The 20,115-nt window shown below is 38.4% G+C and overlaps 1 protein-coding gene across 1 annotated transcript in view; it reads left to right on the forward strand.

Annotated features, from left to right (window-relative positions):
* The first annotated feature begins 7,130 nt into the window (after positions 1-7,130).
* Positions 7,131-20,115, forward strand: part of SMARCA5 (SWI/SNF related, matrix associated, actin dependent regulator of chromatin, subfamily a, member 5) — a 36,826-nt gene continuing 23,841 nt past the window's right edge. Inside the window, exons 1-4 of the mRNA XM_003790190.3 lie at positions 7,131-7,758; positions 11,190-11,264; positions 15,550-15,716; positions 18,244-18,344. Coding sequence (XP_003790238.1) covers positions 7,582-7,758; positions 11,190-11,264; positions 15,550-15,716; positions 18,244-18,344 — 520 coding nt within the window. The 5' untranslated portion in view covers positions 7,131-7,581. The remainder of the gene's footprint in view (positions 7,759-11,189; positions 11,265-15,549; positions 15,717-18,243; positions 18,345-20,115) is intronic.

The following is a 20,115-nucleotide window of genomic DNA, read 5'->3' on the forward strand; positions in this document are numbered from 1 at the left end:
CTCTCTTTCTCAAGAAGATTGTCAATTTTATATATATTTTCAAAGAATCAGTTCTTTGTTTCATTTTTTTTTTTTTTTTTGAGACAGAACCTCAAGATATCCCCCTGGGTAGAGTGCTGTGGCATCACAGCTCACAGCAACCTCCAACTCCTGGGCTCAAGCGAGTCTCCTGCCTCAGCCTCCCAAGTAGCTAGGACCACAGGTGCCCAGCCCAACACCTGGCTATTTTTTGGTTGCAGCTGTCATTGTTGTTTGGTGGGCCCGGGCTGGATTTGAACCCGCCACCTTAGGTGTATGTGGCTGGCGCCTTAGCCACTTGAGCCATAGGTGCTGAGCCTGTTTCATTTTTATCTGCCTATTTTTAATTTTATTGACTTCTGCTCGTTACTTTCTCCCTCTGCTTCCTTTGGATTTACTTTTGCTCTTCTGCCATGTTTATGAGATGAAAGCTTATATATAACATTATTCCTTTCTATGAACATAAGTCTTTAATGCCATAATTTCTAAGCACTACGTAAGCTGTGTTCTACATATTTTGATGTATTGTATTTTCATTCAGTTCAGTATGCCTTTTGACTTATTTTTAGACTTCCTCTTTGACTCATGTATTATTTTGAAGTGTCTCCACCATGGTAGGAAAATATACTCTGTATGATTTCAATTTAAAATTCTTTTCTGAGATTTCTTTTATGCTCTAGCTTTTTTTGTGGGTTCTTGAAAAGAAGGTACATTTTCCTATTTTTGTGTGGGGTATTCTATAATTGTCAATCAGATCCTATTTGGTGTTGGTGGTGTTGAGTTCTTCAACATCCTTGCTGGTTTTCTGTCTAGTTGTTCTAGCACTTGTTGGGAGATAAGTGTTGTATCCCATATAATGTCAGATTTGTTATTTCTCATTCCAATTTGTCAGTTTTTGCTTTACAAATTTTGTAGTTTTTTTTTTTTTTTGATACAAAGTCTCTCTTTGTCTCTGGTAATTTTCTTTGGTCTGAAGTCTACTTGAGCTTAAAATGATATAGCCACTCCTGTTTTCTTTTCACTAAATGTTTTAATGATGTCTTTTTTCATTTTCTTACTTTCAAACTTTTAAGCAAAGAAATCCCAAACTTCTTAAATGTAGCTTTAGATGTTAGTTATTACCATTCCAGAAATGCTTTAAGAATAGCAGTTTAGGGGGCAGTGCCTATGGCTCAAAGAAGTAGGGCACTGGCCCCATATGCTGGAGGTGGTGGGTTCAAACACAGCCCCGGCCAAAAACTGCAAAAAAAAAAAAAAAAAAGCACTTTAGGTTTAACTTTGGATGATAATATGTGGGTTCCCAGGAGTATTTTTACCTAGAACCAGTATAATGAAGAAGAAATTATTTTTCATTAACAGTAAGAAATGCACAGAGAACTTGAACTACTTTGACTACACAACAACATGTATACCCACCTCACAAAGTCATCCATCCACTGATGTGAACTGGTGACCAAATATGAGAATGTATTTAAACCTTACTTATTTAGAGTATAGTTGATGTTTCTCTTTAATTGAAATCTTTCATCCATTGATGAATGACTTACCTGGGAGAACTCTGGAAAAGATACATACGAGGTGTAAGCATTAAGGTATCTGGTGCTGGAGATCTTCGTTCTTAGATACAAATCCAATACTGTTTGTTATCTTGTAGTAATCAGTCTTTATTTTCTTAGGTTTTCTCAAAATAAAATGAGTATGCGGGCTCGGCGCCTGTGGCTCAAGTGGCTAAGGTGCCAGCCATGTACACCCAAGGTGGCGGGTTTGAATCCAGCCCGGGCCCGCCAAACAACAATGATGGCTGCAACCAAAAAATAGCTGGGTGTTGTGGCGGGCACCTGTGGTCCCAGCTACTTGGGAGACTGAGGCAGGAGACTCACTTAAGCCCAGGAGTTGGAGGTTGCTGTGAGCTGTGATGCCACGGCACTCTACCCAGGGGGACAGCTTGAGGCTCTGTCTCCAAAAAAAAATGAGTATGCGATGAAGAGCTACAGCATTCCTACTTTGTTCTTGATAAAACTAACTCCTTTCTGTTACTATTCAAGGCCATATGGCGGAGAGAGTCCTGGCTCTTTGGTATCTTTTGTCCTCTGCAATATCTCTTTGTTACACTGCATTTCTGCACAGCACATGCTGTTCTAGAACATTAAATCTCACACAGGGTATTTTAGGTGTAAACAGTGTGTATTCGAATATTTGAAATAGAACATTGACATGCTTTTACATTGTAGCATTCTATTGCTGGGAACATGAATAAAGAACCAATTTGTTCTAGTGTTTTCTTGCTACTACTTCCCTTAGCTCTCTCCTTCTTGAAAAACAATTTGGTTCCTCTTCTTCCAACTACACCCTGACCCTTAGGCTTAAAGGATAAAGAGTGCCTAACTATTGAACCCAGAGATCACTATACGTCGGGCATTGTATCAAGCACCTCACAAGCCCTATCTTATTTATTTCTCATAACATCATTATAAGAACATTATCTCAATATAAACCTGGGATAATATATTTTGAAGAGGTTAGATAACTTTCTTACATTCATACAGCTACTAGCTTCAGAGTCTGCTGGACTCCCCAATCTACTCTCTTACATTAATTCTGGATTATGCTATTACTTCTAGAGCTAGCTGTTAGGTTTAGCCTTTTAGCTTTTGAAGAAATACAGAACTTTGCAATTTGGCCACCATATAAGTACTGCTATCTGCCTCACGAACACAGCTAATGTTCCTGTAAGTCAGTTTGCAGGAATCCTGTCTTGTCTGTAGTTCTTTCTTCTTTCTCTCTGTTTCTAGACCCTGACTAAAACTTCTTTTCTGACTCTTACATTAGGTCAGTGAATTCAAACGTTGTCTCTTCTTTCTAGTTTCTTCCGAGTACATTTCCTTTGTCCCCATGAGATTCTAATATAGTTTTCATATGCTCCTATGAGAAACTAACATATGCAAGCAATTTTAAAAGATAATTGCCACCATGCCAAAGCGTGGTGGCTCACACCTATGCATATGTGCACAGCCTGTGAGACTATGCATGTACATATTTATTTACTTGCATTGTTGAACTTGCTATTGATTGCTTTTCCTACATAGTTGTCAGAGGTAAGATCCCTACATTTATATACTTATGTATAATTTTATATTTTCCAGATGAAGACCCAAGATTTCTAAGGCTGGATAAAGAGTGAAAAAACATTTTGAATGCTAAATGTTACAAATTCAGTATTTAGATTAAATAATGTAAAATAAATTCATTATAAATGTGAAAATATATTATTTACATTAACTAGAAAGAATAAATATTAATACTGTATAGTCTTTCAACCTAATATTATTAAATATTTATTCAACAACTATATATTGTGCATGTACATATGGCAGGTACCACCCACCCTACATTACTTTCTTCCCCTTCCACATAATCTTATTGGTGAAAGAATTTTTTTTTAAATTAAAAATATGTTTTCTTGGGCTGGACACAGTGGTTCACACCTGTAATCTTAGCACTCTGAGAGGCCAACGCAGATGCATTGCATGAGCTCAGGAGTTCAAGACCTGAGCAAGAGACCCCACTTTTACTAACAATAGAAAAGTTAGCTGGGTGGGCATAATGGTGGGCACCTGTAGTCCCATCAGTCCAAGAGGCTGAGGGAAGAGTATTACTTGAACCCAGGAGTTTGAGGTTGCTGTGAGCTATGATGACACCATAGCACTCACCCCCAGGGTGATGCAGTAAGATTCAGTCTCAAGAAAAAAAAAAAGTTTTCTCAAAATGGGAGATGTTGGTAAAGGGTACAAAGTTTTGGTTATGTAGGATGAATAATTTCCGAGATCTAACGTACAGCATGGTGACTATTGTTAATAGTACTATGTTGTTTATTGAATTTGCTAAGAAAGTAGATCTTAAATGTTCTCATCACACACACAGAAAAAGTAACTGTGTGAGGTTACGGATATGTTAATTAGCTTGACTGGGGTAATCATATTATAATATATAAATATAAACATATGATATGTATATATGTCTGTCAAAACATCACATTGTACACCTCAACTATATACAATTTTTGTCAATTTTACCTCAATGAAGCTGAACATTTAAAAAACTTTTCTTAAAACAGTAAGATACAAATTCATCTTAGAATAATAAAAAAATGCTATCAAACAAAAAAAGTTAGGACATACGCACCAGCAATAATCACTTTCAATACTTTTGGGAATATGCATCCAAACTTCTACCTACATTTTTGTACTTATTTTTTTTAGTTAACAGTTAATAATGAACATTCTTCTCCATCAGCAGTTCTCAGCCTGTGGGTTATGACCCCTTTGTAACAATGAAAATACATCCTGCATATCAGATATTTACATTAAGATTCTTAACAGTAGCAAAATTAGTTAAGAAGTAGCAATGAAAATAATTTTATGGTTGGGGGTCACCAGAACTTGAGGAACTGTATTAAAGGGTTGTGGCATTAGTAGGCATTAGGAAGGTTGAGAACCACTGTTCTACAATAATGGTTATTAAAGGTTAATAATTCATTTTGTGAGTGTATAACAGTTTTAAAAGTCATACTTTAATATTGCACTCTGCCTATCCTTAGCTTTTTTCAATTACATATGAAGACTATAATGAGCATTTTTGCAGGTGTATATCTTTGCATATATATCCTTAGCCATTTCCTTAGTCTTTTTTTTTTTTAAGACAGAATCTCACCATGTTGCTCTAGGTAGGGTGCTGTGGCGTCACAGCTCACAGCAACCTCAAACTCCTGAGCTCAACTGATTCTCTTGCCTCAGCCTCCCAAGTAGCTGGGACTACAAGCACCCACCACAAGGCCCGGACATTTTTTTGTTGCAGTTGTCATTGTTGTTTAGTTGGCCAGGCGGGATTTGAACCAGTCACCCTTGGTGTATGTGGCTGGTGCAGTAACCACTGTGCTATGGATGCCAAGCCTCCTTACAATCTTTTTTTTTTTTTTGAGACGGAGCCTCAGGCTATCCCCTGGGTAGAGTGCCGTGGCATCATGCTCACAGCAACCTCCAACTCCTGGGCTCAAGCGAGTCTCCTGCCTCAGCCTCCCAAGTAGCTGGGACTACAGACGCCCGCCACAACGCCGGCTGGTTTTTACTTGTAGCCGATATTATTGTTTGGCGGGTCCAGGCTGGATTCGAACCCGCCACCTTAGGTGTATGTGGCAGGCACCTTAGCCGCTTGAGCCACAGGCGCCGAGCCTTACAATCTTAATAATAGCATTTCTATGGACTGGCAGAAATTTTTCAGATCACAATGAAAGATCTATGATTCCATTAGTTTAAAAATGTGCAGACTATGTATTCAAATGAGGTCCCTTTTCTGTGCTATTAAACATAACCAGCCTGGCTCAAATCTCAACTCTTAAAAAGTATGTAACTTTATATAGAATACTGGATATAGGAAACAACCAAAATGAGTTAAGACCCTGCGCTGCCCCCTCCACCCCAGCGGTGGCTCATACCTGTCATCCTAGTGATAGCAGAATTTCGTCTTCAGTGGGTTCTTGGTCTCGGTGATTTCAAAAATGAATCCATGGACCACAGATCAGTGGTAAGACAAGATTTTATTTTATAGAAAAGAATACAAAAACACCAAAGCTTCTGGTAGAGAGAAAAAACCCAAGTCGGAGGGAAAAAAGCTCACTCTTTACCTCTCTGTCTCTCTTGACTCTTTGTCCAGGGGTATATTAGTCGCATGGGTTCCTTGTAGTTACATGAGGCCAGGAAATGAATGGACACAGTCCTTTCCTCAGGGGCGAGGCAAATGAGTGTACTAATGAATGGACACAGTCCATTCAAGGAATTGAGGCCTAGGAAACTTACATGAAATTGACCTAGGCATAGGAAATAAGGGTTCCCTGTTCAGTCAAAATGCAAGGGGAGAGCCTCAGACAGGGGGGCCCTCCTTGCCTACCCTCCAGCCCCGATTCTTCTGCCAGCTCCCACCACACCAATACCACCAGGGCGGAGGTGGCAGGTCTTCCAGCTCAGCCAAGCTGGGGCGCCACCTGTCCTACATCACTAGCACTCTGGGAGGCCTAAACAGAAGAAATGCTTGAGTTCAGGAGTTGGGAAACCAGCTTGAGCAAGAATGAAATATGTCTCTACTAAAAATAGAAAAATCAGCACGTGGTAGCACGCGCCTGTAGTCTTACCTTACTGAAGGAAGCTAAGGCAGGATCGTCTGAGCCCAGGAGCTTGAGATTGCTGTGATGCCACCAGTGCACTCTAACCTTGGCAACGGAGAGTGTCTCAAAACAAACAACAGCAACAAAACCAGAAAAAGAAAACTAAACACCCTGTGCTAGGCAGACAACAATCTACCTCAGTAGGGAGGTTTGTTATCAGATAGAAAACAATGTGCTTGAATTTTGCAAGAGATGGATACTTAAGGTCTTTAGGTTACCTAAAGATCACCTAAGACAGTATACCGAATAATTAGCGCTGATTATGTAAGGAGAACGTACTTTTTTTGTTTGATGCATGAGGAAAAGATACATCTCACTACTTGTCTTTCTCTTCTATTGATTATTCAGGTTTCTCACTTACATGATAGTGTGCACATTAGTTAACTTATTTGTTTTCTTTTAGCATATAAATTCATAAGAAATACCATCTAACTCTGTATTTACAAACCACCGAAGCAGCTAACAGGCTGAGACTTAAAATTTGCACTAACGCTTTCTTTTCTTATAAAACAAAACAGTGAGACGTCACTTGGATAACCACAACCACAACGTTGTCAAGGCTGTGGGGTCACGCCTCTTATGAGACCGCAGAAGTTTTAAGGCCAGCACAGACTTCCAATTTTAAGTAGGCACAGCAAAACGCAGTTAAGTTTTCAGTAAGTGACACAGACTTCAGCCAGGCCGAGAAAACACAGCAGTACCAGGGAGCTGTTACCAGCGCGAGCAAGTCTAAGCTCGTGTCACACCAAGCATGAGAGGTACATACCTAAGTCTCTGAGCAATCCCTCGTGGCTCCGCCCACGAGAGGTGCGGAGGAGGCGGGGCCAAGGGTGAGGAAAGGACAATACGCATGCGCACTGAACTCAGGCGCTGAGCCAAAGTGTAATCTCGCGAGGGGTTGAAAGTCGGTGGCGTAGGTAGTTGTCCTGAATGGTGGCGAGATAGCTATCAGCCAGAGAGAGAAGAGGAGGAGGCGAAGTGAGTTCCCCGCGTCAGTCTCGCTTTCGCTCTCGTTTCCCTTTCCCCCAACCCTCTGCCTTTCTCTAAGTCAGCCCGCCTTCCCTGACCCCAGTGACCCGGCTGGCCCCGCCCACCCTCGTCGACGTGATTCCCGCCGTGAGGTAAGCGCCGGTCGAACCCAGAGCCCCGCGGAAGAGGAGGACAACTAAGAGGGTGAGGGTGCTGGGCCCGGCTCAGACCGTCGCGGAGGCGCGGCGTGGGGCAGCGTCGGGGTGCGTCTCTAGCTCCTGCATCACTTCATTGAGACGTAGCCACCCAGGCCTAGGCCGCCTCCATCCGTGCCGGATCCGGCCCCTGGCAGCAGCGGGTGACGCAGACGGAACATCATGTCGTCCGCGGCCGAGCCTCCGCCACCCCCGCCTTGCGAGAGCGCGCCTTCCAAGCCCGCAGCCTCGGCCGCCAGCGGCGGGAGCAACAGCAGCAACAAAGGCTGCCCCGAGGGCGTCGCGGCCCAGGCGGCTCCGTGTGCAGCCAGCGCAGGTCCCGCGGACGCCGAGATGGAGGTGAGGGCGGCTTGCGGCGCGGGGAGAGGGTGCAGCAGGGAGGGGAGCCGCTTCCCTCGGCCTGATTTTGGGAATTAGCGCGGAGCTGAACTTCACCCCTGGGCACCAAACTCGGCCTCAGACCGAGGATCCGACGTGATGCGCTCACCGTTGCCCCCTTGTTCTTAACCTACTGGAGCCAACCCAAATGGATTCCTGGCACTTCACATTTAAGTTACTTGTCTCATAAGTGAATCTTGACAAATCTTCTAAAGCTCTTATAAAATAGGTGCGTTTGGTTTTGTGGCCCGGTGGGGGGGAACCTATCTGTTTTTTCCACTACGCTCCCATAATCCTCTCTCCTGTCTCTGAATGGGGGTGTTAGCTTCCACCAAACTTCAGGGGATCGGCAGGAGAGATGCGCCTACGGAGTCGGTTACACTAGCGGCGTGGGGAGGCATTTAAAAGCAGCGCATCCAAGGACTTGGGCCTCCTTTTCTTCGTCCTGGTCTTGGCGGGGGCGGTATCTGTTCTGGGCAGAAACAATGGCGAGAGCTGGATGGCCGAGTGCGCGGTGGGGATAAGCGGAGCGCAGCTGCTTCTGTGAAGGGAGAGGAGGCCCCTCCCAGGCACCGTTCCATAGGGAGACAGGCGACCAAGACAGCGGCAGCTGTCTTGCATCCCCCTGTAATTTGGGAGCTATGGATGGGTGGATGAATGAATTGAATCGGGCGATTGATTGATCGGCTTTCTCAGTTCAGCACATTTCCTCTTTTGCGGCCTTGATCTTAAAAAAAAAAAATGGTATTGCTCACTGTCGACACTTCTGGGCTTGGGTTGGCCAGGAGGTGGTGACAGTATTGCTGGGGGTAGAAAGATGAGTGAGCTGCCGGTGGGTTCTCTTGGGTCTCCTCCCGGGCTTTGCGATGTCTGGGAACAAAGTGATTGCTACTTCCAACTTTAATTCTTGGCCTTGGACTTGTTTCGAGATATTTTATAGTCGCAGCCTCAAGATTTCTGGGATTTTTCCATCCTTAGAATAAAAAGTAATACTTAGCTAAAAATGAACTTTGATGAAGAATTAATACGATAAGGAAATGATATCACAGATTACCCTTCAGACATTAGTTTTATTTGGACAGCTAGTGCAGTAACATTATGTTATGGACTTTGAGTGGTCAAGGGTAGATTTAGTGGGCTAGGAATTCTGATGTTTCCTGTACTTTTCAGTGACTGAGATTTGTTTCAGATTGAAATGCATTCAGTATTACTGTTTTTAACCCCCTTAAAATTTTAATTTGTTCTTTTGGATTGCCAGGGCTATTTAACTTGGATTTCTTGAAAACCTGTGACACTGAGCAGTTGTTTGTAAATGGGTAGTTCTTAGTTTCCCTTAGTTTCTTAAAAGGGTCTGCCACCCAAACTGTGGGGTAATAACAAGGCTTTCACCAGAGATCATATGTAAATGTTAGAAGGCAGAATAATTTCAAACCTAACTGAATATTTTGATTTTGAGTTCCTTTTTTTAGGTTAAAATTGAATTAAAGTTTAAATATGATTATAGATGTGATAACAACTACTGACTGAAATCAGTGGTATTTTCATTTGCCAGATGAGGAGGAAATTGAGTTCCTCCTCAATGTGTAAAACCTGTAATAGAACTCAGGTCTCTCAAAGTCAGCCTTTTCCTATTTGCCTTTTCCCTGACATGTTCTTATAAAATAGATGTTTGGCAATTCCATTTATTGAAGAATGGCGTATTTTTACCTTCTCAATATAGGAATATAACTAATTTTATTCATTTATCAGGCTATTTTTTTTTGAGACAGTTTTAATTCATCGCCCCCTGTGGTGTCACAGCTCACAGCAACCTCCAGCTCCTGGACTTAGGCAATTCTCTTGCCTCAGCCTCCCTAGAAGCTGGGACTACAGGCGCCTGTCACAGTGCTCCACTGTTTTTTTGTTGCAGTTTGACCCAGGTGGGATTTGAACCTGCTACCCCCAGTATATGGGGCTGGCAACCTGCTCACTGAGTCACGGGCGCCGCCCCATTTATCAGGCTATTTTATCACTGAATAGTTTTTCTTTGTTATTATTTATATTAGAGTATATATTTTTTGTCTTTTAAAATAAATATATCATCAGTCTGTTTTCTGTTTTTATAACAATTCAATATCACAGCAATTCACTGATTTAAAACTAAGTTTGAGCACACATGCATAGTATTATCTAACAACTTTAATTTGTTTGCAGTTGGAAAAAAGATTTTTTAATGCTTTTTCTTGTTTGAAATAGGATTTAAGGTGAGTTTTTCTAAATCAGAAAATCTGGTTGAAAATTTTTCAACAGTAATATTAGCTAGCCTTTCTACGTATTCAGTTAATTTTTCTTGTTGCCAGTCAGTGGAGCAATCTTGTTTCTTATGTTTTTTTAAATCCCTAGATGGTATAAGATGTTATCCTTTTGGTAATATGAAATTTCTCTTTGCTAATCCTTATCTCACTATTGACTAGATTTATAAATTAGGCACATTAAATGCCAATAATTATACGACTGCAAAATGCCTAGATTTCAATTTTTTTAAACTGTAGAAAAAATGATTACTGTTGAAAAGCACATTTTATTTTTGCACAGTATATTTGATGTTTCATGGTGTTTTGGAATTTTGTAAAATGAGTTAGGTAGGTGGTGGTATCACTTTTGCATGTGAAGATTTATGATGAGCCTAAGGTTGCATACGGTAGGTGCCTCAAGTTCTTACTAATGAAGTTGGACTTGACCTTATTCTAGTACTATACTGGGCCACCTTCTCCCAGATTTGTGCATCATTAATGAAAATTACACTTGTATCAGCTCTTTTTCAACTAATGAATGGAAATTTGCAGTGTAGAAGTTGTTGGTGAGTGTTGTTTAGGGTATTTGCAAGAATGGCATCTTTATTACCAATTTAGAAATTAGATTATGGTTAACATATTCAGTTTAGGATACATTATAAATATTTTCTAACATAGAATATAAAATCAGGGATACTCATCTCACTTTCCTTACATTTGTATAGTAGCATAGAAGATAATACAATTTTGGGATAAAAGGGAACTTTTCTCGCATTTAATACTATTTGGTTTTATAATTTTTATTACAAAAAAGAGACAAACTTGCCCATGTGACTTGTATTTAATAATTTTGTTTTTAACAAAATTATTAATGCTATAGATAATAATCTTGTGTTATAATCTTGGCAGCAGCCATACAGTGTACATATTTGGGTTAAATAGGTTATCTCTGTAGTATTCAATTTTATTATTCAAGTTTTTTGTGAGTTGACAGCCATTCAAGTACCTGAGAGGTTAGAGATAGGAGTATATTATTTAGAATGTATTTGGGGCAGAAATTGTTATGTAATGGTGTATTTACTATTCTTGAACAATTCCTTGATTTTTCCTTCCTACCAGGAAGTATTTGATGATGCATCTCCTGGCAAGCAAAAAGAACTCCAAGAACCAGATCCTACCTATGAAGAAAAAATGGTATGTTCTAGGCATATGAATAGAGTCTGTAAGGAAATCTTTTTGTTAAGTGGCTAAATGTATTAAACATGTTGTCATCTATTTTGTATTACTATAACAGATGTTACAGATTGGGAAATTTGTAAGGGAAAGAAATTTATTTAAAAATCCTCCTTCTGGGGGCTGAGAAGTCAAAGGTCAAGGGGACAGCATTTGGTGAAGATGTTCTTGTCAGTGTTATCCCCATGGAGAAAAGGCAAGAGAGCAAGAGGGAGCTGAGTTTGGTTTTGTAACAAGCACATTCTGGCGATAACTAACCTACTCCTAAGATAACGACATTAATGTGGTCATAGGGCAGAGCCCCCCACGACCTAATCAGCTTCTTTTAGTTTCCACCTTCCAACACTGTTAGGTGGGGGATTAAGTTTCCAACACATGAACACATTTACACAATAGCAATGTTTGCTTAATCTACATAATTAGGACACAGATAGTCAGTTGAAATATGTGTAACATAGGAACTTCTGTTTATTTGCTTATATAAACCAGATAATTATTCTATAAATTCACAAAATATGATGTCATTATTTAACTATGTTAACACCTTTGGGATTTTAGTGTGTGGAGTGAGGTTCAGACCAGAGAAATAGTTATTCAGTGTTTGTTTATGCTGTATCTGTCTAGCATTGTACTCTACTGGTTACAAAGAATAATATATGCTCCCTGCGGATAGTATTCTTATATTATGGGTGGGATCTTTACAGAAGGAGAACATGACACTACCATTGACTTCTTAAAAAACCATCTTATATTTCAAATCTTCTAGGAAACTTTAAGTCAAACCATGATTTGACGTAATTTGTACCTATAAAGTGCTTTAAATTTAAATTCAGTTTTAATAATAGTGATAATGGCTAACAACAAATGCTTACTATATATCAGGGCCTATTCTGATGCATACATCAGAAATTAAACTCATTTAATTGTGTTGAAATCTTAAAAAGTTAAAATAACAATGTGTTAATGAAATAGTACCACTACAAAGTATGCTACTTAAGGGTAGGAACCCTGTCTTCAGCACCCAGAACAATATCTGACACATAGTAGATCTTCACAAATATTTTTAAAAATGCACTTTTCCTTGAACTTTGACTTTCTCTTCAAAATTCATAAATATTTTTGAATCTTTAATAGCTTGAAAATTCTAAAGTTATGATATATATTTTATGTACCTATATAATGTGTATAATACATATAACAACACAATTTGTGAATTATAAATGATAGATTTTTAGATAGGATTGCAATGACATATGTATATGTATAACTGTCTCATCTCCTTTTTTGCTGTCAGACTTAAAGACAAAAATGCATTTGTAGCTCTACTTGTTGAAGTGAGTATTACTTTATAGTTTATATAGTCTATAATATTGCTTTAACTCTTCAGTTTAGATTCTGACTCTAACATTGTACTTGTGAATCTATTTGCCAATTCCGTGGCTTAATTTTAGTTTCATTATCCTTGATCTCACTTGTGCTTGACATTGTTGACCACCTTTTTAAAGTCTCTACTTTGGAGGACCTTTTTCTTGATGATATTCTATTGATTATTCTTTTGTCCTTGTTTTGATGAAACATTCTTAAATTCTGAACATTCTTCCTAGACAGTTTGATTCTTACTGATTTTTACGTGCCATCTTTAAAATGGAATACTTTCAAATATTTATCTCTAGCGCAAATGTTGCCAGTCAGTATTTTCAGTTGCTTCTTGTACATTTACTTGTAAATCTCGTTAGCACATCTTACTTGGGAATATCTAAAACTTGAATTCATAATCTTTACTTCACATACCTACTTTGTGGTATCTCAGCAAACAGAAGTGCCTTTTAATATATTCTCAAGGTGTCCCTCACAGTACCTCATACTTTTTAATTGCAAGTTTACTCTCATAAATATTTTTCTTTTTCGTATCACCCTAGTTCAGTAGTCCTATATTATTGCGTTATTTTGTGGACTTTGTCTTTTTTCTCATGATCTAGCCTCTCCTAAATTTCTTCACTTTTGAAGAGTATGATTTATAATACAAATCCGACTATAAAATGGTGGTGTTTGTTGGTTCTTTACAATGGCTTTCATAGTGGCTTTTATTCGAACTCTTCTCATTTCTCCTAAGTTTTTCAGTCTCCCAGCTTCATTTCCTTTTTCAACATGATCTTCACTTGAACAGTTTTCTTCTAAACAAGCTCCTTTGTCATCTGCTAGTTCCTAACCATAGGTAAGTTTTGCTGTCCACTCTTCGTTCTTAAACTCAGGATGTTGAGAACTACTTCAGAAAACTAAATAATAGTGCTGATTGGTTTTTACTGTCTTGGGCTTTCAGTATTTGTTACTCAGTAAATCCCATGTAGCTATTCTGAAACTAGACTGCTCAGTCTTTCTACTCCATTTCTACTACACGCTTAATTTTGGTCTTATTCCACAAAGAATTGCAGGCCTTTCTTCAGTTTATTTCCTGTATTTCTAAAATGTGTAGCCTCTACTGTTACTATGTCATTTCATCTAGTCTTGGAGAAAGAAGCTAGTCCAAAGCTATTTATTTTAATCTCCATTTGATTTTATGATTGATTTCCTTCAGGTTCCTGTTCTTACTTTATTTCTGCTTTCTAAGATTTGTTTATTTTTCTCTTTACCACTTTCCTTTAGTCTTTTAGGATCTCTGATAATTTTCATCTTAACCTTCTCATTCTCTTACAATCTATTTTGATTCTAAATATAGTTACAGTAATGAATCTTTTCTTTATCCCTAATAATCTTCTAGTTGTATGTTCTTGGCTTTTTAAAAGCTGTATATAAGTTAGAAATGTAATTCTGGGCTCGGCGCCTGTGGCTCAAGTGGCTAAGGCGCCAGCCACATACACCTAAGGTGGTGGGTTCGAATCCAGCCCGGGCCCGCCAAGCAACAATGATGGCTGCAACCAGAAAATGGCCGGGCGTTGTGATGGGCGCCTGTGGTCCCAGCTACTTGGGAGGCAGAGGCAGGAGACTCACTTGAGCCCAGGCGTTGGAGGTTGCTGTGAGCTGAAATGCCACAGCACTCTACCCAGGGAGACAGCTTGAGGCTCTGTCTCAAAAACAAACAAACAAACAAAAAGAAATGTAATTCTGGAAAATATGCACACATTTGTGTCTCAGTTCAATACTTTAAAACAGTCTGTAATCTTGGGAAATAAACAGCGGAGGCTCATTAACTGTAGGTTTAATGGGGGAGAAATACAGTATGTTGAAAACTTGTTGTTGTGCCCAATGAAGTGCTTTTGTGCCTTTCTGATAACAAATTTAGCTTCAGTTTCCACAGTGGTGTGATTTTTGAAAGTGGTTTCCTTTAAAAATATATAGTTTTTACAGTATTACAATATTTGGATATGCTTGGTATTTGCTTTGCTGGATAAAAATATTTTTGTAATTCATTCTGAAAACTGACATTTTAAACTGTTACATAATTGGTTTCTCTATTCATTGAACTTAATTTCTTATTGCTTCTCCTTTGTTTAATTAAACTATCATTGTATCTGTAAAAAGGCTTTTGCCTACAGGCTTTAGAATTTCATTATTTACTTTGATAAGAACTTGTTTTAAGAAACTTAAATTTTTTTTTTCAAATAAATTCTTCAGTTCTCTGTGTGTGAGTCATAGAAAAGACTCAAAGGGGTAGATAGCAGATATGAGAGGAAGGAATAGTATTTTAGGTTAATAAACTTTTGTGAACTTAGTGTTTTTCAAGCTCAATAACCTAAAAATTTGTCACAGCCTAACTGATGAATGACCAACGTATTTTTCCTACTTCTAAATTAATTCATTTGTATTGTACAATGTCTTTTAATATTTAAAGAATTATTTTGCCCTATATAAGATCAACTTTTAACTTTATAATTCAGTGTGTTTGACAAATACATGCAGTCATTTAAATAACACCACAATCACAGGACAGTTGCATCATTCCTAAAAAGTTTGCTTCTGCCCTTTTGTACTCAGGTCTTGGCTCTCACCCCTTTGACACTTCTGACCTGTTTTCTGTCACTAATTAGCATTTTATGTAAGTGGGGATAATATAGCATGTAGTCTTTGGTGTTGTGGTCTCTTTCCCTTGGCATAGTGCTTTTGATACTTATCCATGTTTTTGCACATATCAGTGCTTTGTTTCTTTTTAATCAATGAGTTTATTGTATGTAGGTATGTTGAAACTTTGATTTCTGAAGTTTTAATTAGTAGTTAGATAAATCATGTCTTAAATTTTTTTTCTTTGCAGCAAACTGACCGAGCAAACAGATTTGAGTATTTATTAAAGCAGACAGAACTATTTGCACATTTCATTCAACCTGCTGCTCAGAAAACTCCAACTTCACCTTTGAAGATGAAACCAGGGCGCCCACGAATAAAAAAGGATGAGAAACAGAACTTGTTATCAGTTGGAGAGTGAGTAATAGTGTAAATTTCATAGTTGAACCAGAGTGGTTCTTTGGATACACATTCTTGTTCTGTCACCTGTTCTAAAGTGTAACGTTTTGATTAGAGCTTGCTGTAACCTTGTTACTCATAGGTTTAAGCAGTCCTTTTGCCTCACCTTTGGAGTAGCCACGGCTACAGGTGCATGCTGCTTCATCTGGCTAATTTTTAAAAATATTTTTCATAGAGATGAAGTCTGGCTTGATCTTGAACTCCTAGCCTCAAGTACTTCTCCCACTTCAGTTTCCCAAAGTGCTGGGATTCCAAATTTATTTATTTATTTTGAGACAGAGCCTCAAACTATCCCCCTGGGTAGAGTGCTGTGGCATCACAGCTCACAGCAACCTCCAACTCCTGGGCTTAAGTGAGTCTCCTGCCTCAGCCTCCCAAGTAGCTGGAACCACAGGCACTCGCCATAATGCCCGGCTATTTTTTGGTTGCAGCCGTCATTGTTGTTTTGGCGGACCCTGGCTGGATTCAAACCTACCACCTTAGGTGTATGTGGCTGGTGCCTTAGCCACTTGAGCCACAGGCACCGAGCCAAAGTCACTTTATTTTTAAAAAATGTATTTTTCTTCTCTCTTACCTTCTCTCCATCCTGAAAGGGACCACTTCCAATTCTGTTTGGAAGTGCTGTAAACTTTCTTTTTGTTCTTCCTAAATAAAATTGCTCTTTGTTATACTGAAAACAAAATATATTTTAATGGCTTTTATTTGGCTCTGATTGGCTTGGTATGCGGTAGCCATAAGTAAGCATATAAAAATATGCACAATGCCTTATTTTGTATAGCATTATATTGTTTATGGATTGTATCAACCGTATCGAGTATGCAGTTTGGATGTTATGCCATTCCTTAGAGAGGAGACAAATGCAGAGGTGATATGGCCTATTGAAGATCATGTAGGAGTAGTTAGAATGATTCAGACTTGAATTTAGATTTGATTTGGGTATGCATTAGGCACCTAAACTACATGTATGTATTGAGAATATTTATCTGAAGTCTGATGGTAGGTGGAATGTTGTAATGACTTATGCCACAGCAGCTTGTTTAAAATTTTTCACATATACTTAGATGTTTTTATATAAATTGAAGTGTCAGTTGTATGTCATCCTTGGAAGGTTGTTGGAAATAGCTTGTACATGTTAAATTATAAATTCTTTAGAGTTCCTGTGCTAGTTGGATAACTAAGATGTTTAATTAGTAATGCTTAATAAATTTAGGGGAGTCTGGTTCCTAGAAATGGCTTTGTGTAATTTCTAAAGTGAAAAATGTGATTGTTAAATAAAGAACACAAAAATACCTAAAGGAACAGATTATAAGTTGTTACTAGCAATGTTAAATTTGGCTTGGCACCTGTGGCTCAAATGGTTAAGGCGCCAGCCACATACACCTGAGCTGGCGGGTTTGAATCCAGCCCAGGCCTGCCAAACAATAATGATGGATACAACCAAAAAATAGCCGGGCATTGTTGTGGGCACCTGTAGTCCCAGCTACTTGGGAGGCTGAGGCAAGAGAATCGCTTAAGCCCAGGAGTTGAAGGTTGCTGTGAGCTATGATGCAACGGCAGTCTACCCAGGGCAACAGCTTGAGGCTCTGTCTCAAAAAAAAAAAAAAAAAAAGTTAAATTCATTAAGTGGATTATTGAAACAAAGGAGTATGATCTTTATTTTGAAGGGATAACCATCGCAAGCATAATACCTTTTATTTGGAGCATTTCACTCATTTATTATGTCACCTTACCCATTGTATGTAACCGAAGCATTATTTTAATACTTGTAAAACTTTCTATGAGTTAACTGCATTTCAGATGTATTTAAATTGTTTCAGATTTAAGAAGTTGTTGCTAATTAAATATCTGTGTCATACACTGAAAAGGGAAACTGCTATAATGGATATTGTTATGGTATAGTTATTATGATGTGGACAAAACACTTCTGTTATTCTATTATCTTATATGGTAAATATGTTCTGTGGGAAATAATAAGTAGTTCAGCCATGGCACTCTACCATGGGCGATAAAGTGAAACTCTGTGTCTACCAAAAAAAAAAAAAAAAAAAAAAGAATGCAGAGAAGCATAAGAAGTCACAGACTAACTAAGACATTTGATTAGAAAAATATATAACAAAGAAGAAGGCCCTTGGATATTTATTGCCTTGACTTGAATACCTGAGGAGTGCTTCTTTTATCTTGAAAGGCAAATTATCTTTTGCCAAGAATTTTGGTAGAAATTAGGTTGTAAAGTAGATTCAGATGTCTCACTTAAATGCAACATGATCTGCTGTTGTCTAAATTAGATACAAGTATTTGTTAGATACCCTGTGAAACATTTCAGATTTAAAAATTATTAGTAATTCCTACTAGTGTTTAGTCTTAGATGCCTGTTAAAAAATTAATTTTTATGGAATTGGCTATTCACTTGATTATGTTGAAATAGTAACTGATAGTTAAAATTATAGACATTTCAAATCATTTTTTTTTATTTTCAACCTGACAGCTATCGACACCGTAGAACAGAGCAAGAGGAGGATGAAGAGCTACTTACAGAAAGTTCCAAAGCAACCAATGTTTGTACTCGTTTTGAAGACTCTCCATCATGTACGTTCAACACACTTTATTACTAACATTTTAAAAAAAATCTCTCTTAGCTGATATTTCTAAAGAGAATGTTTAATCTCAGATATTTGGTTGTGAAGTAAGCTTCAGATATTGATGGAGTTGATAGTATGAAGTATGGTAGTGGTAGATATTAAATACCATTGTGTTTATTATTGTGCTGAGGTATATGTAAAAACTGAAATGATTTTGCCTTATATTTGTCCCACATAGGAGAACTAATTATTTAAAAAAGGTACGTTAGGAAGATTTTTGCTTATTCACCTCCTGATGCTTTTGTATTGTTTTAATTTTTTATACAATATATTTGTTATTAATGCTTTTCCAGAAGTAAGAATGTTTAAGTAGGTTTGTTTTAAAATATATATTTTTGATTGTCTAGAGGTATGGATTTCCCTTTGTATTATTAATTGAAGCCTGACACTTTTCTTTCACACTCCTTCTCAGTCACCTTACTAGTTTGTGTCATCACAACATAGTGGTTGTATGTAAAAATTTATAAAGGTCAGTATAGGACATGATACTGGGTTTGTTTTTTAATTACTGTAGCCTTGAACTTTGGCCAAACAGGTAACAAGTTAGAAATTCAGTAGTCTTTTTAAGGTTAGGTGTCCAACCTTTTGGCTTTTCTGTAACACATTGGAAGAAGAACTGTCTTGGGCCATACATTAAATATACAAACACTAAGAAAAGCTCATGAGCAAAAAAAAAAGGCCTGTGCATAATTTTCATGATATTTGCCACCACAGATAAGCAAAAACCCCTCATGTAATATGTGTGGGGCCCACAGGCTTCAGGTTTGACATCACTGATTGGCTACAGAGTACCCAGCCTCCATTTCATTTCATGAATCTAGAGGCCAGAGCTGAGATGTAAGGCACAAGGAGGAAAGGAAATTTACATTCCTACATTGTAACTAGTTTCCCCAGCATTGTTTAGCTTTTTATGCTTAACGGATATTTTTCAAAAGGTGTAGAGCAGCAGTCTCCAACCTCTTTATCACCAGGGACCAGTTTTATGGAAGATAATTTGTCCATGGGACAGAGGGAGAAAGGATAGCAGGGGATAGCAGTGGAGGGAGATTCCATGGGACAGGAGATAGAACTCAAGCAGTGATGAGAGCCATAAGTGTGGGTGTAAATATAGATGAAGCTTTGGGGCTTACCTCCTTCTGTGCAGCCTGCTTCCTAACAGTCCACAAACCAAACCCTTTTTGACACCAGAGCCTGATGGGTTTCATAGAAGACCATTTTTCCGTAGAGGGACAAGGTGGGGAGAGGCAGAGCTCGGGCAGTGATACTGTGTGCACTGGCACTGCATTGGTACTGTTCCGTGGCCCAGGGTTTGGAGGTGATAGGGATAGGGTGCACAATGTACATATTTTTAAAAAATCAAGTGATTGTGTTGTGTAGGTTGGGTAATTATTTTGAGGAACAAATTAAGTTCTATATCTGGACAGAAATCTTGTCTTTTTATATAAGATATATTAGAAAAGTAACTTAGAAAAAAATTTTTATTTCTCCTTTTTTTACTAGGAGGAAAATAAAATCTCCACGGAACCTCTCTTTCAGTGGTTCTCAACTTTCCTAATGCTGCGACCCTTTAATACAGTTCCTCATGTTGTGGTGACTCCCAACCATAAAATTATTTTTGTTGCTACTTCATTTTGTTTTTGTTTTTTTTTTTTTGAGATAGAGCCTCAAGCTATCCCCCCGGGTAGAGTGCCGTGGCATCACAGCTTACAGCAACCTCC

This window comes from Otolemur garnettii, unplaced genomic scaffold (genome assembly GCF_000181295.1).
Source record: "Otolemur garnettii isolate 467f Iridium unplaced genomic scaffold, OtoGar3 scaffold00041, whole genome shotgun sequence".
Lineage (NCBI taxonomy): Eukaryota > Metazoa > Chordata > Mammalia > Primates > Galagidae > Otolemur > Otolemur garnettii.